This window comes from Neolamprologus brichardi, chromosome 12 (assembly GCF_056152115.1).
Source record: "Neolamprologus brichardi isolate AB-2024 chromosome 12, ASM5615211v1, whole genome shotgun sequence".
NCBI classification, from domain to species: domain Eukaryota; kingdom Metazoa; phylum Chordata; class Actinopteri; order Cichliformes; family Cichlidae; genus Neolamprologus; species Neolamprologus brichardi.
Window position 1 is genome coordinate 20178496 of NC_142115.1, and position 25178 is coordinate 20203673.

Genomic DNA, 25178 nt, shown 5'->3' on the forward strand with positions numbered 1-25178 from the left:
TCGTGTTTTTATTAATTTATTAGTTAAATATTTTAAATTCGTTGCAAATCTTACATTTAGTGCACTATAAATTCACAAAAATATGTACAATTTATACATAAAAAGTGCTTCTCAAATGATCCAAATCTCAAATAGATTTCAGCACGATTGTCTTACATATGTGCCATTGTTTAATTAACAATGGTGAGATTGTTTGAAAATGATGTTTAATATTAAATTAGTGGAGGCTAGGAGCAATATGTGCACTGATGCTGACATTTGAAAAAAAAGAGCATCAATCGTTACTTCTGCACACCAATTCACAAGCGAGCTTTTGGACCTTTGCCTTTTTGTTCCACGATCTGACCAAAGAGCCTCGCCGCTTCCTCGGCACAGCCTCGGTGAATGGTGAGTCCGAAACCTCCGTGGCCATAGTTGTGTATCACCTGAATAATGCCACAGTATTTTAGACAATTAATAGCAGAAATATGTATTTACAGTTCCACTACTTAGATCTTAAAAGGATACCTCTATGGGGGTTTCACCAGACCATATGGCTTCCCTCTCCAGTCGGACTTTGCTGCGAACTGGCCTGAGGCCAGACCAGTCGTCGACTATCCTGGCATGCTGAGATTAGAGAACAAAGAGATGAAAGCTTTTCAGAACTGAAAATAAATAAACAAATACATAATAATAAAGGTAACTCAGAAACTGAAAATGTGACACTCAGTTACATCTTTTGAGAATGAGGTCTAAATATATAAAATGAAAAATGTTAAAAACTTCAGCACCACAGAACACTTACTGTAAATAATTAATCACACTTGACTCATCATATCTTTTTATGGCCTTGCAGAAATCATCGTACCTTGAGACTAGGCTCAAGCTGACAAGCCTTTTCCCAGATTTCTTTATGGTCGACAGAGCTATTCTGTTCACTCCAGTTTCCCAACTGGAAAACGCCACCAAGTGTCACAAGACGACTTCTGCAGACACAAATGTTTTGCACACTGATAAAAACAGCTCTTGCTTTCTGTCTTCATTGTACTCCAACCCCAAATCAATACAAAAAAGTGCTGCAGCTGTTAACATAGCGACTGAACTACAGAGAGTAACTACTAGAGCTACTACATCTAAAACCTTTTTTTTAAGGTGAAATATATAAAATCCTCTAACTGCAAATGTAGTAATACTATAAGTCAACAGCTGTGTGGTTCTGCAGTTCAGTGCTTATCAGTGTGGCATGTTACTTGTACTACCCTGGAATGATATATGGTGAATTGTATGTTCCTTTGGTGAAATCGTGGGTAATAATCCAGTGCTTCAGCCAGGGAGCATCGACCTGAAATACAAACAAACACCAGTTCTTTCCGTCGCTCCTTTATCTCTTGTGCAGTACATGCACACAGCCCTGTATATTCTCACCTTCAATATCTGGCCACGGCCTGGTTTCAGGTCTGGATCTGGCTGCAGTTGGCCTGACCACATCCCACTGCAGTTTATGATCACATCTGCTCCGGTTTCAGCCAGCTAAAAAAAGTCAAGGATGATAGGAGATAACAAACATGGTGAGAGATAACTTTTGCTTACAACATTCAGTAATAAATGTTAATATAGTACAGACTGGGCATAAGTCAGCAAAACACCATTAAAGACGACCAGCTGAAGTTCAAACCAGGCATCATGATGAGTAAATAAACTTAAGTGACTTTGAACGTGTGGTGTGGTTGTTAATGGGAGACCAGCTGGTCTGAGTATTTCAGAAACTGCTGACCTACTGGGATTTTCCCACACTGCAGAAAATGTTCAGAAAAGGAGAAACTATGCAGTGAGCAGCTGTTCTTTGGGTGAAAATGCTTGTGGTCAGAGGAGAGAGACCAGACAGCTACAAGAAATTATGTCAACATGAACCTAAATCTCTGAGCAATGTTTCCAGCACCTCGCTGAATCTATCCCATGATGAATTAAGTCAGATTAGAAGGTGTGCCTAATAAAGTGTTCGGTGAATGTATAAAGAACTTGCAAGCACAATACACTGAAAACTTTCACTAACCTCCTTGAAGGACTTTATTTTCCTGTGATAAAATTTCACTCCCCTTTTTTGCAACCTGCAAATAAAAACACTGTGCACTAGAAAACCTTTTATATTAAGTAGCATCAATGCTAAACACACAAGAACCTAATGAATACTACATGTTTATTACTCTTATTACTAATACATAATAGGATGAAGTCTCAAGTATACGTTACTCAGTATTGTGGGATCATTTCAGTCCACCAGGTACAGCGTATATATCAGACAACATTATAAAATTGTAAACACGATATGGTCTTATGTTAAAGGTAAAATATAAAAACAACTGATCTCAAACACTGTCAAATACTTTGGGAATTTTAAAGCTAACTCAGGAGGTTGGACTAAATAAATCAATACTGATACAACATAAGAAGTCAGTTAGGTGATCACTCACCACTCCATAAGCCAAGGTAAGTATGTTTTACCCTCTATCATGAGAGCAGTGTTGAACCACCCACACCTGAACAAATGATAAGAAGCATATGTGTTTCACTAAAACTGCTGGTTGTGCAACATTGTCCATTCAATCACAAAAAATACTGGTAACTTTTAGTGGGAAGCTTGTAATACAGTGAAATTCACACATTTAGCATTTTTAAATTCATGTTTATCAAACTAAACATGATTTTATGTTATTTGAAACATGAGTCAACATCCTCAGTGTGACTTACAACCCTAACCCTGTCATGTGTTTTTATTCAAGATCAACACAAATGCCACATGTCGCAAAAAAAAAAAAAATACAACTTAAAACTCATATATTCAAATTTAAATGTAATTTTTCCCTTTTTTAAAAAAAAAATTGGTCATGTATTTAAATACACATTGCATTTTTTAATTTTAATTTTCTGGCAATTTTTTCATGGTTCAGACTTTATGGGGTCAAGTAGTTTCTTTAATTAATTACCACACATTCAAAGTCAACTTGTTCACACTGTATGTAAATAGCTGACTATGTGGCTAATTATTTGTTCATTTGTGTCTTGTCTTTCATTGGCGTTTTTCAGAAAGAGCTTACTTGTATCCAGGAAAAATCTGCAGCTCTCGCTCTGTGAGCTGCCTGAAGCCAAGAACGCTGTCCTTAAACGAGGGATCCTGCAACCAAAAACAAGCAACAGGCAGTGAGAGGGCAATCTTATGGGTTTCACAGTCACCAAATCACATTATTATAGAGGATGTATCCACTGTGAAACTTTGAGCTTCATGTGGCCAAACACTGATATTTTTTTTGTTTTTTTATCTTCAATAAAGAGATCTTCAACAGAGAAAGTTACTTAAGTGCATCTTGAAAACCCGCTTGTCTTTACCATGTTATATCTATTACTGGGCTGCTAATGCATGGGCTGCCTTGGTGATATCGAGTCAGCTGACTCTTCACTCTGGTTATGACTCCAACGCATGTCTGTGTCACACATTCCTCTCAGTGCTATTACATTATGAAAGTCAGTCATCTTGTGAACTACTTAGTAATAGCTTAATGCATACAAACTCCCTAAAGATTAGGAATCAAGTTAAAAGAAACATTTTTCTGTTGTCAGATTTCTCAGTACACACTCTCATAGAAGTTAATATGTTAATAAGTGTTTCTGGGTTAGATGGGGTTTCATCAGCTCCTGGTTATTTACTAACTTCCTCAGCCACATTTGCTACAACTGAGGATAACCACATTTTTTTTATGAAGTGTCAAATTAACGTTGGGAATAAGCCCTGCCAACTAAACAGAGTTGCTCTATCGTGTATATTATTAATATTTGACGTCTTGCATAGATTGCAGTGAAACTTTATGGTACAATATTGGTTTTCGTTTTCCAACCAGTGATTGGAATTTCCTTAATATGGAACAATATAGGACATTTATGTGGTAACACTGAAGAATCACCATCAGTACCAGTACAGGCAGTTTTGGGGTTGAAGTAATTACCCAGTTTCCTAAATAACACAGAATTAGCCTGATTGTACTTTGGATTATTTGGCTTCTCTAATGAGATACGAGCCATTTCCATTCATGACAAATAGGCTTTCGATGTAGGCATGACTACAACTAAAAGAAATGTATGTTACTTCACTGGAAGTCGTTATTACTCGTGTGTTGCAAGAGAAAGCTCAATGAAATGCTTTCTGCTGCTAAGAGGGAGCAGATTTGTTGTAACACATGAAATTCACAAAAGAATTTCCAAAGTGCACTGAACCTGATTCTGGACATATTCTTGAGTTTTGCATCACTATTGTAACTCTGCATTGTGCCAACTTGGAGTTCTACGGCTTTCTATTTCTGTTTTGCTATGCTAAGCTTTTTGTTTCATTATAGAGTTAAGATAAAATAAGAATATGAAAACATAAGTGTTTTCAAGTCTTCCAGTTTCATCGCTTGACCTGTGAACTTTTAACCGGCACTAAAAAGAGCCCACTACATGATCTTACTTGCAAACATGCAGAAATCACTCAACAATACCAGTGCCGGCTAATATACAGTTGTGTTCTCAAGCTTACATCCACTCATCATGGGCATGGATGTACATCAATGTTAATGATGTCTTTGAACTGTTGTTTTCTAGAGTGGAATGACTGTACAGCATGTTTAATGACTTAAAAAATAAAACAAGAATTTGGTGCACAAGTTTGAATTCATTTAGGATTTCCTTTAATTCACACAGCATCAAAACTATACATATAGTCTCATATATATATATATACACATTAGCCCCCACTGATTTTTGGTTAAATGTCCATTAGTAAGTGGCACCTCACCAGATGTTTTTGGTAGCCATCAACAAGCTTGTTTAAATTGGTTGGTTTTTGTAATGTTAGTCTGATTTATCCATTCCAAAAAAACAGTTTTGATGTGTGTTTGTGTTTGGGATCATCATCCTGTTGTAACACCCACATGTGTCCAAGATTCAACCACCTAGCTGTTGATTCAAGGTTTCAAGGATTCAAGTTAACGTATGTAAATACTTGAGTCTATGTTCAGTTTTGACTGTGTGCAGATTATAGAAAATCTAAAATAAATCCAAACTTGAGCACCCAATTTTTGTTTTTTAAAGTCATTAAAGATGCTTTACAATCATTCCGCACTAAAAAAGGAACAGTTGAAAGAAATCATTAAATGCCCAAATGCAAGCTTTCTTGTAATTTCTGTATTTTGTGTTTCTTTTTATCATCTGCTAATGTGGATCTCTGCAACTAACTGTTTTTTACCCAATTTAAACTTTTGGTAAAGCTGTGGTATGACAAGAATCTGATGAGTGTAAGTAAACTTCTGACCACATCTGTATAAGTCCATCTCCATTCGTGACTGTCAGACCACTCGAGCAGACAGCTGAATATTTCTATATTCCATTGTGGCGGAGGTGTGGTCCTGGGCGCGGCTGCAGGGGAGGAGTGGTGCGGTGAGCTCAACGGGGCGATGCTGGAAACACAGGTGAGAACAGCCGTTTTGGACTGATGATGCTTTCCTTCCCCTTTATAGTGAGACGGGAGAGGAGCGGAGGGGTGCGGGAGATCAGCTGTGACCGACAGCTGTCGGACTGTGGTCGGTCATCACAAACAACAATAAATAAACTTGGTGTCTGAAAACAAAGACCTGGGCGTGTGTGTGCCTGTGTGTGCCTGTGTGTAGTGCATTTCACATCCATATTTTCAGAACTGCAGTGTGACAGGGTCCTTACTACATACCGGAGGAGTTTACACATGCATTCCTGAATGTTTTGTACGTACTATGGGATGTCATCCACTTTGTTACAAGAGTTCAGAATTTGCATATTTGTGCTTTCTTGTATTTCTAGAATAATTATACAGCTTCCACAGTCTTAATCATGTGCAAAGCAATTTTCCTGCAAGTTTTTCTCATTATTTGCTAGAAATGTCTGTGGCGTTAGTACACAGAATCCCAATTAACCCTGATTCTGAGCATAAAGACAACCCTTAGTGGGGCCTCTCTCTTTACAGTTTCCAACCAGTGCATTCAACAATCATTTATGTGGCTGAACAAAGCTCTACTTCAGAGCAACTGGACTTTGTTTAGGGTAGATATTGCCCCGAAATGCAATAAATTTGTGAATGAGTTGCTTGATGTTGCACTTTAACTATATATACACACACACCTATGTTCTTGGCTGTAAAATAAGAATAAATCTTATCTTTGAGATAAAAAAAAAAGTGTAGTTCCAAAAAAAAGAAGCAGTACTCACTGGTGCAGGTTCACTGCAAAGGTTGTAGCCAGACTCAAGGAATATTCCCATTTTTATGGACTCAGATGACTTGAGAAAGCTGAGCAAGTAGTCGAATGTCTCTTTATTCCATTTTCTAAATGTCAAGGACACATATGGGAATAATGTAGCAATAGTAATGTTTGTAGATAAAAACTAAAATCTAAAGGAAAGTTAAATAAAACACACTCACGTCTCCTGAACGTTGCCCTTATCATACAGATAAGGCTGCCAGAAGCCAGCTGCTCCATCACTAGTGGTCAGTGGAGTGAACTTGTCTGCATACACCTCGATGGTCAGCGGACTGACAATAGAGTGATAGTGCTCATAGATGCTCTGAGCTGTTGACAGGCCAATCACTCCTGCCCCAATCACTGCCACCCGCATGTCTGCACTAACATGAGACACAGTGAGACTCACTAACTCATGAAGGAATCAAACATAGCAGCAGATTGAGTAAGACTGGATTAATTATTAACATTAAAACGATTTTCTTCTCTTTTTTTGTCTATTTGCTCATCGTTGAGAATAAGTTATACGTTCATGAAATATTTAAATAAAATGTAAAATATTTCAACATTTTAAGTCAATCATTACATGTGCGTATGCAGTATCTATAACAGAAATTACAATAAAGACCTTAAACAACCTATCTCCACTGATCAAACCTGCTGTATAACTGAGGGGTGAGCCACAGCTGTGCAGAACTTGTGCTTCCACATGGTTATTATTAAGAGTACAGTATTACGTAACACTGTGATCTGGTGAGACAAAGAATCCATCTGGGAAGCAACAAGTTAGTTACTGAAACTTGAGTAAAAGCAGCATGGTTAGAGGGATCAGACGCACGTGCTGTCAGTATAGTCCACTTTATAGATTTCAGATAAGTTTCGCCTTACCTTCACTCTGGTTTTCCACCGCTTTGGGCAGAGTTAAAAAGCAAAAGTGTTTCAGCTCCGACTTCTAACTGGTCCGCCCCTCTCTCTTGCTAGCAAGGCAGATATTACAGGCACGTAGAGCGCAAGACGCGTTCACGGTGTATAGTTTAAACCGCAACTGAGAAAATGCTCTGTCGATCTCGCCTGATAATTAAAAGGACTGAAACTGGTGGCAGTCACAGTGTTGTCCAAAACTCTTGATCCTTACACAGAAATACAGCATATAAAACAAAAACATAGTTTTTGTTCCAACGAATCTGAAAGTCAGTATTTGCTATCACCACTTTTATTCTTCAACACAGTCGGAACTGTCTTGGTCAGTTTTCTTGTCATTTCTTTAATTAATCTTCAGGAATAGTACTCCAGGCTTTTTGAAGGACATTCAAAGCTCTTCTTTGGATGTTGGCTGCCTTTTGTTGTGTTCTGTGTTTACATGATCCCACACTGCTTCAATAATGTTGAGGTCCGAGCTCCTGGGAGGCCAAACACTGACTGGTAGTGTTTTCTATCCCGGTCTTTTTTACTGCATTGGCAGTGTGTTTGGGATCATTGTCATTTCATTTCAAAAGCTTTAATGTGCTGAATTAAAATCAGAGATTTCGTTAATAATAAAAATGTTTAAAAAAAAACGGGCAGATTCTCTGGCAGGTTCTGTCCTGTTCTGCATATCCATCAGTATCAGAATAATCCACCGACAGTCAGAAATACATTACCTGGTGTAAGGCAAAAAGGATTCGTTAATAATCAGCAATAAAAATAAAATTGCCATTGCTGTCTCATGAAGCCACACCTCAACACAGATTGACTGGGACACACACACACACACACACACACACACGCACACACACACACACGCACACACACACACACACACACACACACACACACGCAGAAGCAACACTTTAAGTATATTCAGATATGCCATTATATTGATTCATTATTATAAAAGCAGTCAGAACAGCAATAACAACAATAATAATAATAATTAAATTGTTATTGTACTTTGGGTCGCATTTTGCACATTATTATGAGACAAGTCACGCCTACTTCTGAACAAAATAGTAAAAACATATTTCAGACATTGCTTATTTTTCGTATATCTGTAAAGCTTTTTGAATAAATATTTCTTTCGCGATTTTTACATTTTGTTCCTACCCACGAGTGTGGTTTTACAAAGCCTTATTTGTGTTTTCTATCCTGTTGTAAATAGCCTGTTATGTAAACCTGAATTGCCTCGTTTAAAGGTCGCATACAAACAGGCTGCTGTACATGTCAGTTGCCGTGATGTCACTATTATTCATAGGTTTAGCAGTTATATTATGACTACATAATTACAAAAGAAGTGTCGCCGGGATGGATTGAAGGCATAACTTCCTTCACCGGGGGCCCAGCCTGAAAGGATAACTCGGCTCGGTTCCCTCCAATCATCAGTCTCTCTGTCAGCTGTATGTATCGTTAGCCCAGCAGCTAGCTGCAGCTCACCAGGCCAGAGCGGCCGGCCGGTGCATCATCATCCTCAGCTCCCAGCCATGGCGTTGGTTACTCTGCAGCGGTCCCCGACCCCGAGCGCCGCTTCCACCGCCAGCACAGCAACTACGACCGCGGGGGAGGTGAGTTTGGTGCCGAGTGAAGCAAAGCTTCAATGCTCCGTTGTGGTGGTGTCAGAGTGAGGATGAGGGAGATGCTGCCAGAGGAAGGCCTGCTGATTGAGGCTGAATTAGCTAGTTAGTTATGCTAGGCTGTTAGCTCATGGTAGCTAGCAAACGTTTTCGTTACAGAGAGTTGTAGCTGACTATCGCTTATTCCAATTAGTCTGTGAAATCTTTTTTTTGTTATTTAATAATATTAAAGAAACGCCACACCTGTTCAATTGGCCAGGTGTCAATTTTAAAGAGCTAACGTTAGCTTAGTTTGACAAGTGCCTCATAAATGATAAGAGCTGTGGCTAACATTAACGTTAGCTGTTTATGATGTGAGTGGCTGACATTAAAAATGAACGTTTTTCTTAAATATATCTAGCACACAGCACTGTCGGGGAGCTTAATGCACTGCTGTTATATTTGCATTAATTTACTAACACTAAAGCTGTGTGGATGTTTTGACTCGGCGGACTTGACCATAAAATATCTATTACAGAAATCAAATTGGAAACAGTTACACACAGATTATCGCTATTCTAATTTCCATTGTGCTGTGTTGTTGGTCGTGCGATTAAGCATGGGAAAATACCATATTTCTGGCAAACAGACACATATGACGACAACTGAAATTGTTAATACTTAACTGTAACAGTAGAGAGTCACGGTTTGAGTTTTCTGCATACTTTCACTGAGAAGAAGTAATGGTTTAAGCCATTCAAAATAAGTTCCCTTTGCTATTTAAGTAGTTATTCGTTACCAGATGGGGGCGCTAACTACCAGCTATAGGCAGAGAAGCTTACCTTGTGCTGCTCTCTGCCTGTAACAGAAACTACTATCTATAGCTGGCTTTATTTACAACCAGAAGTGTGTGAGCTGTGTTAGGTAAGGATAGGTTGAAATACTTCTTATTTCTACCTTATTTTGTACTCATAAATATGGTGACATGTTAGTTAGTGCAAGTAGATTGTCTTCTTTTTCTAAAGGGGATTTTTTTTGGTCCTGTCCCGTATGTCATTGTTGCCTGACGGCTGTTTAGGTGTGACAGATAAAGCTGGCAGAAATCTGCTGCAGCTATGATGTCATCTGCTCATGAGGGGTGGGTGGGGTGGAGGAGGACTACTGTAGGAAGGGGTGGAAGGAGAACTGAGGTAAACAGGGAGGCAGGAGACGCTGGTATGAAGGCATGAGGCAGCGAATATGTGAGGTTATTTTCATGCTTATGCACAATAATAAAGACACTCAGCTCGCTGTGCATTGCTTTGTGGAAGCCCGTGCAAAATGATTTCCTTTCATCCTCCCTACGAATGGTACTCCTCATTTTTATTTTTCCTTTTAGCTGAATGTTTGTTACATTCAGCATCAACTGAGTCCCATTGCCAGTACTTTAATGCACCTTCACTGTGACAAGAAAAATCGTCTTTGGAACAACATGTTTCAAAATATTGATAAACTTTAGAGTCTTATCTACTCTTACACCTTGTAAGCTTCTCTTGGTGGTGTGGCTGCCTTTAAAATGAATGTAAAACATGTACCTTGACTACCCTGGCATTTACTTCAGAGTCATGTTTTCAATCAAACTCTACCCTAGCATCCCTACAATCCTGCTGTGGTGAGCCATTATTGATACGGTTAAGAATAGGTGTTTGAAGTTGTACAGCTTTCTTACAGATCATTTGATCACACGAGTGGCTGTAGTGGTGGTGACCCTAGAAAGTATGCTTTATATCAAAATTTAGTATCTCTATGTTCATCTTCCAAAATGTAGATGCTGAATGTATAGCACCTGCATTGCTGCTTGTTTTTTCGCATACATTTATCAGAGTTTGTGCTTAGTAAAATACAGGCAAGACTATAGTTCTGCTATAGCACTAACAGTGCAGTTGAAATGATTTCAGTATGGTATAAATTTTTTCTGTTATCTCTGTTTCAGGATTTTGGGAGTGAAGATGAACGGCGAGTAAATCTGAGGTAAGTTTACTTCAAATTTAGCTTAAGCTTTCTTTGATATGGTACCACACAGGTGTTATCAACTGACTGTCTGCATCTGCCTTTGAGTCATTTAGTAAAACCTGGAATATTGGCAAACAAGGTGCTATCGGTGAATGAGCACACCTGATTGTCAGGGTCATAAAAAGTGTGTGGGTGTGTGTCTGACTAAAGTCTACAGTTCTTAAAAGCCAACTGTAAAAAAACAAAAATAACATGCTGTTCCTAGTAGTCTATCATGTAATATGTTGACAATTATGTCTGTTTATTTATCAGCACTTAGACCGATCAACGTGTTCTTGGACGGCACATCATTATCTGAGTCACTTGGCGTTCCCACAGCTTTTCTTTTTTTGCTGTTTAACAGACTGTGTGTGTGTGTGTGTGTGTGTGTGTGTGTGGCATAGATTGGGGGAAAAAAAACGTAACATTTAGGATTTGATCTTTTTACTTATTAAAAACACACAATATCAGCACTTTTTAAAGTATTTGACAGCAAGCAAATTATTAAGCAGTGTTTAATGAGTGTAGATAAAAAAAAAAAAAAAAAAAATGCTTACTGATTCTCTAGTCTGTTCGGATGGATGTGTCATGTACACTCAGTAGCCACTTTGTTAGTTGCCATTACTGTGCCAGTACCAGGTTGGAGAACTGTCTTAATTCTACATGGCACAGATTCAGCAAGGTGCTGAAAACATTCCTCAGAGACTTTGGTCCACACTGGCATCATCACACAGTTGATGATGATTTGTTGGCACAGTCATGACGTGAATTTCCTGTTCCACCACATCTCAAAGGTGCTCAGTTGGATTAAGATCTAGTGACACTGTAAGCCATTTGAGCACAGTGAACTCATTGTCATTTTAAAGAAACCAGTTTGAGACTTTTTGAGCTTCATGACATGGTGTGTTATTCTGATGGAAGCAGCCATCAGAAGATGGGAACAGTGTGGTCACAAAGGGATGGACATGGTCAGCATCCATACTCTGGTAAGCTGTGGCATTTAAACAATGCTCAGTGGACTAAGGAGCCCAAAGTGCTTAAAGATTGCACTACCAAAATTGAGGTCTAATTTTTGTAAGCCTGTAGATTCAGTTTCCTGTTCTTAGCTGTCAGAAGTGGCATCTGGTGTAGTCGTCTGCTGCTGTTGCTTATCTGCTTCAACGTTCAACGTGTTGTGCATTTGGAGATGCTCTTCTACATACTTTGGTTGCAGCAAGCGCTTTTTTTAGTTACTCTTCTTTTCTGTTGTATCAAAGCAGACTCGCCATTCTACTCTGGCATAAACAAGGCATTTTTGCTCAGACAGCTGTCGCTCACTGGTAAACCCTAAAGATGGCTGCGTGGGAAAATCCCAGTAGATCAGCAGTTTCTGAAATACTCTGACCAGCCTGCTTTCTTTCCATTTTGATGCTCAGTTTAAACTTTTACAGGTCATAGTAACTATGTCAGGTGTATCTAATAATGCATCATATATATTATGTCTTTATATTATGTAGGAATGTGAGAAATCTGACATGACTATAATGTACAGCAGCCATAATTGTTGTAATCTGTTCTTTTCAGTCTGAAGTGGTTTTCCCTTTGTGTTCCTGATCTCATAACAAGAACAAGAGTGCATTTTTAGAACAGTCAATGGTTTCAAGAAACCACTTGGCTCTAGAAACTTGTGTTTTGAGCATTCAAATTTGTGAATATTCCCAAGCTGAATATGTTTGGTTTGTTATCTTTGGATAAGGGATTCATGCATTACAAGTTCTATGACTCAGCTGTGTTCAGTAATAAACTCAGTTTTCCTCCAAAAGTTTGTTCTGAGTCCCGGGGGCAGCTTGAGAGAGAAAGAGGTGTGTTTTTTCAAAATAGAGTAATTGTCCCTTTATCGTGTGTTATTTTATTCTTTTTGTAACATTAATGCAAATGCACTGTTTTAGGCTCTTTGAGTTTATGTTGATGTAAATGTGTAAATATTTTAGACGGAGAAAACATGAAGCAATTTAAAAAAAAAAAAAAAGGATCTCAAAGCACAGGCAGACTTTTTATTTCACAACAAATCAATACAATAACTTTTGTAACAGCTTAGTCCCATGTACAAAATAAACTTGTCAAGACGGTGAAACAGAGAAAGCCGGTCTTTGTGTGTCACTAATATAGACAGACTTCTCTTTTCTCCTGTTGAAAGTTCTGTGTTCTCATAAACTTGATTCCCTGATTTCTTATTATTCACTTTGGATGATGTGTGCACATTCATCATTTTAAGAGCTTAGTTTCTTTTGGAGTAATGCAATCTTCTGTGCTGTGTCCCCAAGCAATGCATGTGTGAGGGAATGATCTATGTGTGATGCGAGTGCTGGCATGCCTCAAGATTTCTTTCATTTTTTGAGGAGTCTGTAAGATAACATTCTGTGGTTAAAATGCCAGTAAATTCATGTTTATAGTAAGTCGTAGTAAGTTGTCTTTTACTTGACAGGCACATTTCTCTTCAGATAAGACTGCTTATCTTCTGCGGTAGATATGTAGTTGCATCTGTTAATTGACAGCTGTGCATCTGCCAACTGGGAGTATTTGTGCTCGCTGTTCCTGGCCCACCTCGATAATGATGACGAATTGGAGGGGTTGATTTGGGCCAACATAAACATCATGCAGGTGTCTATGGCGCTAAACCAAGGAATGATTTCATTTTACCACCTTGTACACAGCAGAGGTGGGCAAGACACAGAATCGGACAAAAATGTGTGTTAATGTGTGCGTTAGAGAAAGAAAGCACAGCACAGATAGTGAGATGAAGGACTGGTAGATGAGGTTGTCCACAGGCACTAGTATACTTGTACGTTTATTGTCCAGAAAGTAAATACTTTTACTCTTTTTTTTTTTTGGCAGAACAAACTACAGTAGAATCACCAGGTCCGGGTCTATTTTTCTCTGTAACACGATGACGTTATTTGTTTCCTGTTCAGGCCCTTCAAAACTCCACAGATACCTGAGGAGGTCTGTTCCTCCATGTCCGGCCCCTCCCTCTCTTTACTGCTTTCAGTGGTGTCAGTGAGAAAAATGCCAGCATTATGCAACTGACAGCCCCGAGAGGAGGCTTTTTTTCCCCTTATTGTGCTGCTGTGTGCAAAACACTCTAAGACTGTGGATAAACCCGCCTGGTTACAGCCTCTGTGTAGCCTCTTTGTGAGTGCTCAGTCTAGTCCAGAGTACCTTTCTAACATAGCAGCTCACCTGGTGACTCAGAGCAGTGCTTTAGCAGACATCTGGTCCTGCTTGGCCCCATTCAGGTCCACCTGGACACTTTTATAGGAACAGCCTACACCTTAATTAAATGACATGCCTTTATTCCTACCTGTTGCTTCTAAAGCTTGACCTTAAATGCAGAATAAGTTCCTATGTTCAGGTCTACGCTTCTGCTTCCTGCACCTGGCACATCAAGCTGTTTAGGGTTTCACCTGGACTGCCACAGAACAGTTTGTAGAGTACAGCACCTGCTAGTAACCACGGGTGTTACAGACGATGTCCCATTGTTGAGGAGAAAAGGAGGGCTATCTTGTTATCCGTGTCGCAGAGCTATTGTTAGTGTCTGTTAGCCAATCCTCTCAGATTAACACAGTTCTGCCGCTTCATTGTATATGTGTGGGGGGTTAAATGCTTGGTGAGAAAGAGAAAGTGCAAAGGAAAGTTATAGCCTAGGCTCCCATGTGGCTGCACGTTTCACCAATTGTTGTGAACTATAATGGCCTCATTGTATTTAATTTCAGTTCCATATTTTCCTTCTTTACCTGCATTTAAAAGCAATAGTCCTTGCTGACATATTAGACATAGAAGATATACTTGTTTTCACCTCCTGTAATCTGCAACAATATAACACAATGTTGTTTGTTTGTGGTTCATGTGAATGAGTGAGAACCAGCACTGGCCACTTTAAGGAAAGAGCCAAGATAATCCCTCCCTTATAAGCCTGCGTATAATGAGATTTAGGAGTTTTGGGACGTTGCCAGTTCTTACTGTCCTATCCAGCCATGCTTGGCCCATGTGTCAAGCAGCCTGGAGGAACTACCTTGGATTCTGTTGACCTATAATGTGGCATGGAGACATCCCATTAGGGAGTTTCAAGCCAAAATTCCTCTGTCTGCTTTTTTGTCTTTCAAGTGGTTTTGCTTTTCCCCTGCTTTTCTGTCGTTTTGCAGACATGGAGATAAATGTTTTGCATTAGCTAAGGAAGAAACCACCTCTCTTTAACTTTGTCATTTTCAGCTGACACAGATTTCATACTGGAGATCTGCACTTTGAGTGATACTGGAATATCTTAATTGTAACTGAGTTCAGTGTAACACTGCAAAAGTGTGCAATAGAGACAGGACAGACTGGGAGACGAGGGAGACTGGTTGTGTGAGCCTGAGGCAACGGGTGGAGGCTGCACTATGTCCCTGCAGGAAGAAGGCTGACTTGCACAAAGAGACGCTCACATGAGGGAGGAGGAGGAGGTGAAACGGAGGGAGTGGCATCTGAACAGGCGGCACTTCTCTACTGAGCAGCGCAGATGAGTACAGGCTGTCAGTCAGTCTGTCACTCAAGAGTGCTGTAGCCACCATTCTTCTCTTGCTTTGCTCCTTCGCTGTTTCTAGAGGCTGACCAAGAGGGGTTACCTCGTGCAGGAGACGCGTGTGTCTGGTTCGGGTTAACAGGATGTATCTGGTTGTAGAAGCCATTGAGGAGGCCATGATGAAGATGCTACCTTATTTTGTGAAGAATGCAGTGTTGACCCAGAGTGAGATAAACCGCATGTAAGTTAAGTTTAACTTCTAAATGGGATTTAAACAGCTAAGAATGAAATCCTTCACTGATAAGATAGTGGTTAGACTTTTAATTGGTTTTTGAAACAACTTGGTATATTCTAACTTTTAATAAAATCTGTCAGTATAAGTTGTTGAAGATTGGCTGGATTATATTCTCACAGATGCCGTGGCGTCTTTTCAGGTCAACAGACTAAGTTGGTTTTAGGACTTTTCCTGCTGATATGAGATAATGAACATCAGTTAAAAGGAGTTATACGATTCCAAAATCTTGGATTCACCATCATTCTGTTAGTAGCTGTGCTCTTGTGACCTTTTCACTGTGATCTTTTCACTATGATGTAAATAAGGTATGGGTACAGCACTCCACATTCTAGCTGAATCATTTTGGTTATCTGGCGAGCTTTTCTTTCATAGTCTTTTGTGGGGTTTTTTGTTTTTTTTTTTGTTTTACTTTGATACCAGATGTATTTTTAGCCATAGTGTTTGTGGAGAAGCTGATAGCAGGGTGCTGCAGGGTAAGAGACAGTAGGTTCAATTAGGATGTCTGAGTGTGATCGTGAAGCTGCGGGACAGCTCTTGATTTTACACGAGGACAACTTTCACAGATTCTCAAATTTCACCAGAGTGCACTTTTGGTTTTTGGTTTTTTTGCTAGAAGTTATCTAGTATCACAGGTTAAGATCAGTGAACTTACAGTTGGATTAAAACTTAGAAAATGAAGGCAGCATGGATTTTGTGCAAATTGCTGAGCAATAATGGGGCTGTTGCTCTGCTCTTGCTCTTGGTATTGCCACTTTTGGCACATATAGTCGTTCCCTGACAGTAGACCTTCCTGACAGCGTAATAAATCCCAAGCAGAGAACACAGTGAAACAAAAATCCTCCAAAGTGAGACAAAAAGCTCTTGTTGAGAGGTGTCCACCCCCATACTTTGTCACTGAAACTTTTTTGCTGTGCTGCTGGGGGCGGCCGGAGTTTATTGTGAGGTGTACAAAACGAAATCCTTTGTTCCCACAAAATCATCTGTTTTGAGCCAGGCCTGCTCTTGTGTATGTGGGTTGTGAAAGTATGATCAGAGAGGGCTGTTTGGGAGAGGAATTCCAAAGCTGGATATAAAAATGTGCAGTAGTTGATTTAATTCAGATGAGGACATTTATGATAATAATTCATATTTGAGTTTTTCTCTGAGGCAATTTAGGAGCTACTGCAGTAATCGGCAGTTTCCCCTGGAAGTGTGATTTGATCTCAGTTCTTTTCATTAAACTTGTGCAAACGTGAGATGCAAAATATTTTTTTCTTTTCTTTCATAATCATAAACTGATCCCAGTGTTGCTTTCTAAGTTCACACAACTTGAAAACAGTGATTTCCTGATGACCGTATTTACAGGCAGGCACTTCTTTAGTACATGCTAGGATTTTGTTTTTTCAAAGATGTCCTGGTTTGCCAGAGTGCACACACAGAATACGTGATGCGTGTGTTCCACGCAGCTGCCAGGTACTGTAGATTTATGAATGCGCTGACATTGTTTTTCAGTGAAATGGAATGATTGAATTCAGCCCGGAGGAAACACCTCACTTATTTCTTTCTTTTTTTCTTTCTTTTTTTTTTTTTTGCGCCTCCATACTGTGGTTAGGCTTTGGATGTGTCGTCTGTTGACACGTCCAAAACCTAACCTTAAAAAATCATGGATTTTTACAAGCAGGTGTGACGTAGTAATTGCTGCTTTTCGGTCTTTGTGGAGGTTAAGCGCCGCAAACAGCTGCAGTTTGGTCAGTTATTTGGGCCTGTGCTGCATTATACCAAGACAGTGGAGTCCTGACAGGTCAAATCTGAGTGCAACAGAAAAAAGACAGATAAGCATTCAGGATCAAAGCTTGATTCATGGCGGCTGCAGACCTGACGTCTGGCCCTGTATCGTGGCAGCTGGGCTTTTCCACTCAGCTGTTGAGGTAATTCTCCCGCAGCAGACAACCAGGATTTATTGTCATCTCGTTGGATGTTTCCAACTGAACAGAAGCATCCTGTTAAAACAAAAAATTCATTTGTCTCGTGTCCCACTGTTTGGTTGAGTTTTCCAAAGAGCAACCTGACCTGTTGCTCTGCTGAGTTGTGGTTTACGCACAGTGTGTCTTTTCTAAAGATGTGTAACCCCTGACTTTCCTCTCATTTGTTTGCAGCCTGAGTGAGAGCTTCTTCATGGTGAAAGGTGCTGCTCTCTTTCTGCAGCAGGGAAGCAGTCACCAGGGCCAGAAAGCACATCCTCATCACAAACATGCAGGTGAGACACTACAATACCCACGTCATTCACCCAAACTGAACTCATGAGCTTGTGAATCTCTTCATTAGACTTCTCATCCAGGTTAGCTGGTAAACTTCCTAACACTGCAGCAGATGTTTACGGCTGAGGTGTGGAGAATGGAGGCTGCCTCGTTGATAAGCATGTTCCAGACGTGTAGCTTAGGCAGATTAGTGCTTAAATCCAGCGTATGTTAGCACTGTGGACAAAACTTCTGCTGACGATTAAAGGAGGGCCTTATCATTTGAACTACTTTGCTTGTGTTAACTTTACTGAGTAACTATAAACAGTTGTACTCAGATTTCCCTTTTGTGACTTTGTTTGGTAGTTTTTCATCATTTTAGCTCAAGCAAGATAAACAAAATTATTCAAGTTTAATTTTTTATGTGAAACCGAGTTTGTGGTTCTTTGTGTAAATGAATGCCACAATACCATGATATTGCAATAGAATAATGGAATTTGGATATTGTAGAAATAGAACCATTTTGCAAATTGCTTTAAGTCTCTCATTTATGGTTACACTCTTGTGAGGCCTGTTTGAACTTAAACTAGTGATTTATCTGTAATTGATTTTCTATTGATTAAAGTCAGAGGTTTCGTTACAAGTTAAACTGAACTTGCATATATCTTTAATCACTTTTGAAAGACACAATTATAACTTTAAAGACATAAGGCTTACGAGTCAGTCCAGTGACATGATGGGTCTTTAACACTAGCCAACAGTTGAAGCACTGCCAAGTCACTTGGCAAGTGCTGGCTGCGGCTGGCAGCTTGGTCTATGCTGCCAGCCACTTTGTCAGGTAACCCACATATTTGAAGGTCCTACTTTGTCCTCAAACACATTTTACTATGGAAATACTTTTGTAATTTCCCAGTAACTCTGGCCTTTAAGGGAAAAAAGTGCAGAACAGTGAGAGGGATTCATGCAAAATGTGCATGAGAAGAAGGGAAGAACAACTGCTCTGTGGGAATAAAATATTTTGTTCTCATCAACCAGTTTTGTGGAAATAACCATGACATTAAAAATACAATGCTCTGCAATCTGGGAGACAATATTTATGTGGCTGTGACATGTTTGACTTTACATATGAGTGAACTGTTTTGTTGTTGTTAACTTCTCTCCAGGCTCAGTGGTTTAAGTGAAGACATTAAGTTGAACTAGTTTAAACTAGACTAACAAAACAATGAATACAGTGCATTTATGTGTTGAGTATGACTTGTAACTTGCAGCTGTTAGTGTTAGGAACTCACTTGACTTTGATCCACAGCATGTGAATAGTTTTCTGAGGATTTATTTCTAACAGCTATGAAGAATGAACCCAAAGCATAAACAGGATCTGTCAAATAACTTCAGAGTAATGTTTTAGTGCTGAAAACAATAACTTGGTGGAGGAGCTTTAGAATACCTTCAGTATAGTGTTGATCCTCCTTTTTTTTTTGTAGGTTTTAAATATAATGTATATAGTTTAAGCCTGGCCCAAAAATCAGAGCAGAGAAATGAAGTAACACGGCCAGAAAGAGTCTTTTGCTTTGTCTCATGCCAGTATCTGTAAGTTAAACCAGTCAGGATGTCAGTTTGTTTCTGCTGACCTGTTGTGACATATTTCAAAATAGCTGGCTCTCTATCAACTGCTGGTCCATCTTCACGCCCTGTTTTATTATCCAGCTCCACTGACATGTCTTGGCAGATAGATCACTGAGTGATATAAAAGGAGCCAAGACAAGTTCTTGAGTTGTTGTGGTTAGATAAATTTGTGCATGCAATTTTATTGTCAGTTCACGTTTTGTCAGCTGATAAGAATCACTGAGCAGGTGATCTGTTCATTTTTCCAGGAGCAGGTATTAGTTTTGGCCTTCATGTTAAACACTTGGGAGCAGCCTAATTTCACTTACCTTCAGTATCCTGCAGCAGTGCATTTAATAAGCCACTGTGCTTGCTTTTTATTCTCCTTATTGTTTTCAAACTACAAATGTGTGTATGGTGATGAACATTTATAATAACTGTCACCACCTCAACAGGTGACTTACCTCAACACCTGCAGGTGATGATAAACATTCTTCGATCAGAGGACAGAATCAAACTGGTAAGAGACAGCTTAAATCTGTTCATACATCTAGATGGAAATATGCACACACACACACACACACACACACTCAAACACACAGTGAGACCAGTGACTAACAAACCTTCCAGAATGCATTTTATTGTGTAATCAGGATGCTTATTTGCTCACTGTAATTATTAGCTCACAAGGGCAGGTTTGAACATACTCAGGAGAGCATTACAACATGTTTCCATAGCATAGGGGTGTATGTGTTACCCACTTTATGTTTACCAGCAATGTGCCCGCACACATCCTGAGCACTCAGCTACCCTGTTGCATCAAGCGTGCGACACTTTGTTGGACAGAAAAGCAGTTTACCAGAATTTTCTTGCTTCTCCTGTGCATTAGCTTTTATGTGCAATTGAAGTTTTCTGCCTGTGTGAAGGTAGTTAACACAATGTTTACATTTTAATTCTTATATAAATACTTAAATTAGTGTTTTGAAATTTTATAACCTGGATGAAACACTTTGAATTCCACTGTTTGTGTCTTGTGCAGGCGGTACGGCTGGAGAGTGCATGGTCAGATCGTGTGCGGTACATGGTGGTGGTGTACACCAGTGGGCGACAAGACACAGAGGAGAACATCCTTCTGGGAATCGACTTCACCAACAAAGACTGGTAAAATATGTAGAGTTTAATATTCTTTAAGGCTAAGCTCCATTTAAGGCTGGATATTTTTATTTACTTTGTGTTTATTCTGAACAAGACAGATGAAATAATTTATACAATATGTACTTGTGAATGTAGATAACACTCACCTGCACCACTCTGACTGAAGCTTAAAATATTTCCTTGTTTCTAGCAACACTCAAGCTCAAACCTTTGTACCTTAAAACAGTTGACATTTAAATGTTACCATTTCTCTGTTGGAGGCATGGAGTTACCTGTGAAACTAGTAGTTTTAAACAAAATACAAATTTCTTGTATTTCATTCTCTGATTAAAAGTCCATGTAGACATTGTTCTTTCATTCCCCTTTTTTTGCCTTTTTTATTCTATGTTTCCAGTAAAAGCTGTTCGATAGGCATGGTGCTACCTCTGTGGAGCGATACAAAGATCCACCTGGATGGAGATGGGTGAGTTTGGGTTGTTTTCTTTTTTCTTTTTTAAATTCTTTCTTTATGACCCTTGTTTTAAGGACAGAGGCCACAGCTGGAGCATTATCATGCTGCTTTTTTTTTTTTTTGCATCCATCCCTGACACTTTAGATGAACACATAGTAACCATCTGTTTTATTTGCTCCTCAGGGGTTTTACTGTGAACACGGCAGGACGGACTCATGTCTTCAAACCCGTGTCAGTGCAGGCTATGTGGTGAGTAATGATCAACCCCCGGAGTCACAGTGGCTGGCTGCTACAGTTCACTTTCATGGCACACAACAATAAATCCCCTAATAGACAGACTCTGCTGCAATGGTGCAGGCTGAGGCGGTGCTCAATCTGCCACCTACTGGCATAAAGACATAAGTGCACAAAAGTGCACAAGGCCAAACTGTAAACAACACAATCATGTGATTTTATTTTATTATTATTTTTTCATCATTAAAGAGAATCAAACTATCAATTCTTTATTTTCCTATTCAACAACCATCTAGGTCAGCCCTGCAGGTTCTGCACAAAGCATGTGAGGTTTCACGCAGGTATAACTACTTCCCTGGAGGAATGGCTCTCACCTGGATGGGCTACTATGAGAGCTGTATTGCTTCAGACCAGAGCTGCATCAACGAGTGGAACGCCATGAAGGACTTGGAGACCACACGACCAGACTCACCCACCATGTTTGTCGACAAGTCAGTAAACGCGGTCCAACTTTAGCTTTTGTTGAAATGGGTTCAGATTTTTTGGAGCAGCTGTCTTTAACAAGTGCTGAGAGTTTCATGAGACATCATCTTTTGCAGGCCTTCAGAGAGAGAGAGGACAGAGTGCCTTATTAAAGCGAAACTCAGAAGCATCATGACGTGCCAGGACCTTGAGAACGTCACCTCCAAACAGGTTTAAAAAGAAGTCATTTACTTTCTGTTTCATGTGGTTTAGTTTTGAAAGGCTTCCTTTAAATTTTATTTCTTAAAGGTTTATCATTATTTATGGAAATACTTGGGCACGCCTGTGCAAATTTCATGCTTTGGAAGTGAAAAGAACTACTAAGCAAACATCTAAACATGCATCCTACTTTTTTCTCATTAACTTAAATTATAGTATTTGGCTATCCTACCAAGTTAGTTGTTACTAACCCCTCTTTACACCATTTACCTTTTCTATTCTTGATTTAGGATTTTATTCACTTTTTACCCACTCTCCTTGCAGTATAGTAATGGTGTTCTGAGACATTTGCTTGTGCATAAAGTCTCCCTGCAGATTTTCTGTTTAGGAAACTCTGAATGCCACTCCATACACTTTGTGCATGTTGAGCTCTAGTTTGGATTTGTTTTTTACTTAAATTTGGTCACTGTAGTCTCTTCATCAACAAACTGATACAGTGAATCGGGCTTACCCAAGCGCAACGCTTTAGTCTTCTGTGATGAGGTTGCAGGTAGGATTTCCTTTTTAGATGTAGATCCCGTTTCTGCATCAGTGCTGCAGAGTGGAGAGGTGCAGTGCCACTTGTGTCAGCTAAACCTTCCTGCAGCTCCTTTGCAGTTATATGAAGGTCAATATTCTGCTTAGGTTTCACCCAGCAGATGGGCAGTTGTATCTGAAAGTATTAATAGTCTTTCAGATGTTGTCAATACCTCCATATTATTGCTTTAACTGCCATTTCTTAATGTAAATTTTTGACTGTCTAGCTTGCAAGATAAAATATGTTTTGAATAGCCCCTGTCCTTTGTTTTAATAGGTCACTTGATGAAATAAAAATCAATGCACTAACTTTTAAAAGAGATCACTTATATGTGTGTTTATTGCCCTTCACACATAAGTCATGCTGTGTGTTTTTTGTTCAGATCCGTACAGAGTTGGAGCAACACATGAACTGCAACCTTAAGGAATACAAAGAGTTCATTGATAATGAGATGCTGTTGATCCTGGGTCAGATGGACAAAGCCACCCTCATCTTTGACCATGTCTACCTGGTGGGAAAACTAATGCTGTCTCTTACATTGACAGAAACATCTGCTACATCTGTTGTTTCCTGCGAGTAGCTGAGATAAAAATGATTCCTTTTCTGTTCTACCCCAAAGGAACATTAGTGTTAAAGTAATCTTGCCTTTAAAATTATTGTTTTGGAGAAAGAACAGTCTCCCGAAGATTTGAAAATATACCCAGTCTAAACATTATTTTCTCTCATTTTGTTTTTTAGGGCTCTGAATGGAATGCATCTAATTTGGAGGAGCTGCAAGAGTCAGGGTGATTTATTTTAGATAATAGAGAAGCTCAGATATCCACACAAAAAACATATTTTCATTATGATTTGAGCAAGAAAGAATGCTGTTGATGAGTTCATGTTATCTTTCCTCCCCAGGGTGGCCTATATACTCAATGTAACCCGAGAAATAGACAACTTCTTTCCAGGCACATTCAGTTATCACAACATACGCGTCTACGATGAAGAGGCCACCGACCTGCTTGCTCACTGGAACGACACATATAACTTCATTGTTAAAGCAAAGTGAGTCCTGAGTGGAACAGAAAACATGTTGATGATATAACTATCTGTATGTCATCATCACTAGAGACTTACTGTCAACAAAGCTAGTATTTTAGTGAAGTAACACATTGGTACATATAAATATACAGCTGAGGTCATAATTGACCCCACTCGGTTACTTCAAGGTTGTAGTACATACACTTACTCATTCATTTGGCACACGTTGCTAATACTAGGTCAGATCCCCTTTTGCAGTCAGACCTGCCTAAAATTCTTTATGCTGTAAATTCAACAAAGAAACATTCCTCAGAGATTTTGGTCCATATTGACATGATAGCATCACGCAGCAGATGATACAAATCGCCTGTTCCACCACAGCCCAAAGGTGCTCTCTTGGATTATCCTGCTGGAAGCAGCTGTCATAAGATGGCCCCACTGTTTTATGTAATACTCAGGTAGGCTGTGGAGTTTAGTGTTCGGCTGGTAGCAAATGTCCTTCATACTATTGCACCACCACCACAAGCCTGTCTGGCACAAACAACCATGCCATGTTCACTTAAACTGCCTTTCTCCCCAATGCTGATGCTCAGTTTAAACTTCAGCAGGTTGTCATGACCATGTCTAAATGACTAAAAGCCATTGAGGTGTTCCCATGTGATTGAATGTTTAGATATATGTGTTTAAAAAGAAGTTGAACAGGTGTAGTTAATGAATGGCCCAGTGGCTCTGTTATGTAGCAGAAAAACAAAATTCCAGCTTAACTTCCTGCTTTAGGCATCATATTTTCTGACAACACTTGAACCAGCCAGGCAGGTTCTTGAAGTGCTGATTAACACAAAATTTGCTTTGGTAAAGTTCATACAGTGGGGAAATAAAGGGATCCACCTGTTTAAGTGTTGGGGGGGAGGTGCTCAAGTCCATAAGCTGAGGCCACAAGTGAAAAAGAGAGATTTTGGGAGTGAGAGAAGGAGAAGCAAGGAGAGAACAAAGTAAACAATTGAGAAAACAAACCTCACATCTGATTATTTTATCACGTGTGTGTTCCAAAATATTGCTTAATAAGTGTAAAACCGTTCCAGCATTTTCTGTTTTACTTTGGATCATCCCTTTCACAAAACAGCTGAATCGAGTAATAGAATTAGTCTGGTTTACTTATTAAGAAAATTAGTCCTCAGATGCCTCTTTTGTTTTTAATCTACTATCCAACCTCAACAGTTTTTCAGATGAGACGAAGGCAAATGTGGAAAAGGAAAGTTTGTAGTTTGGTATTTGGTTATTTTCATTGCTAATCGATGTTTATGTGTCTTTTATAAAAATGTGCACGTATTCCTTCCCACAGAAAGAACCGCTCCAAGTGTCTCGTCCACTGCAAGATGGGTGTCAGTCGGTCTGCCTCCACCGTCATAGCTTATGCCATGAAGGAGTACGGCTGGTCGCTAGAGAAAGCTTATAACTTTGTCAAGCAAAAGAGGAGCATCACGCGACCCAACCCAGCTTTCATGAGACAGCTGGCAGAATACGAAGGCATTTTGGATGCCAGGTATAATCCCTCGATTGATCTATGCATAAATTG

The 25178-nt window shown here is 39.5% G+C and overlaps 2 protein-coding genes across 6 annotated transcripts in view; one reads left to right on the top strand and one right to left on the bottom strand.

Moving 5' to 3' along the window:
- Nucleotides 1–9561, bottom strand: LOC102797214 (D-amino-acid oxidase-like). 3 transcript variants are annotated; one of them, XM_087849121.1, is made up of 12 exons: nt 9487–9561; nt 7164–7915; nt 6458–6658; nt 6247–6361; nt 3075–3151; nt 2451–2516; nt 2033–2087; nt 1405–1509; nt 1239–1321; nt 848–965; nt 508–606; nt 1–425 (listed from the first exon to the last, which is right to left on the bottom strand). In XM_087849121.1, exons 3-12 carry the CDS (start codon nt 6649–6651, stop codon nt 300–302), a joined length of 1038 nt encoding a protein of 345 aa, XP_087705247.1. In that variant the 5' UTR covers nt 6652–6658; nt 7164–7915; nt 9487–9561; the 3' UTR covers nt 1–299. The 3 variants fall into 3 exon arrangements, with proteins under 3 accessions (XP_087705247.1, XP_087705246.1, XP_087705248.1); XM_087849120.1 differs by having other exon boundaries at nt 7164–9545; XM_087849122.1 differs by having other exon boundaries at nt 6458–9546.
- The window catches only part of ssh1a (slingshot protein phosphatase 1a), a 20250-nt gene continuing 3494 nt past the window's right edge, over nt 8423–25178 (top strand). The window contains exons 1-13 of one of the 3 annotated variants that reach the window (XM_006784255.3): nt 8423–8812; nt 10773–10810; nt 17799–17899; nt 19937–20001; nt 20521–20642; nt 21031–21099; nt 21271–21336; nt 21618–21812; nt 21921–22014; nt 22962–23090; nt 23318–23364; nt 23480–23626; nt 24945–25145. In XM_006784255.3, coding sequence (XP_006784318.2) covers nt 8732–8812; nt 10773–10810; nt 17799–17899; nt 19937–20001; nt 20521–20642; nt 21031–21099; nt 21271–21336; nt 21618–21812; nt 21921–22014; nt 22962–23090; nt 23318–23364; nt 23480–23626; nt 24945–25145 — 1355 coding nt within the window. In that variant the 5' untranslated portion in view covers nt 8423–8731. Of the gene's footprint in view, nt 8813–10772; nt 10811–15389; nt 15610–17798; nt 17900–19936; nt 20002–20520; nt 20643–21030; nt 21100–21270; nt 21337–21617; nt 21813–21920; nt 22015–22961; nt 23091–23317; nt 23365–23479; nt 23627–24944; nt 25146–25178 lie in introns of those variants that run through there. The other 2 variants (XM_006784256.3, XM_006784257.3) reach the window with 2 other exon arrangements.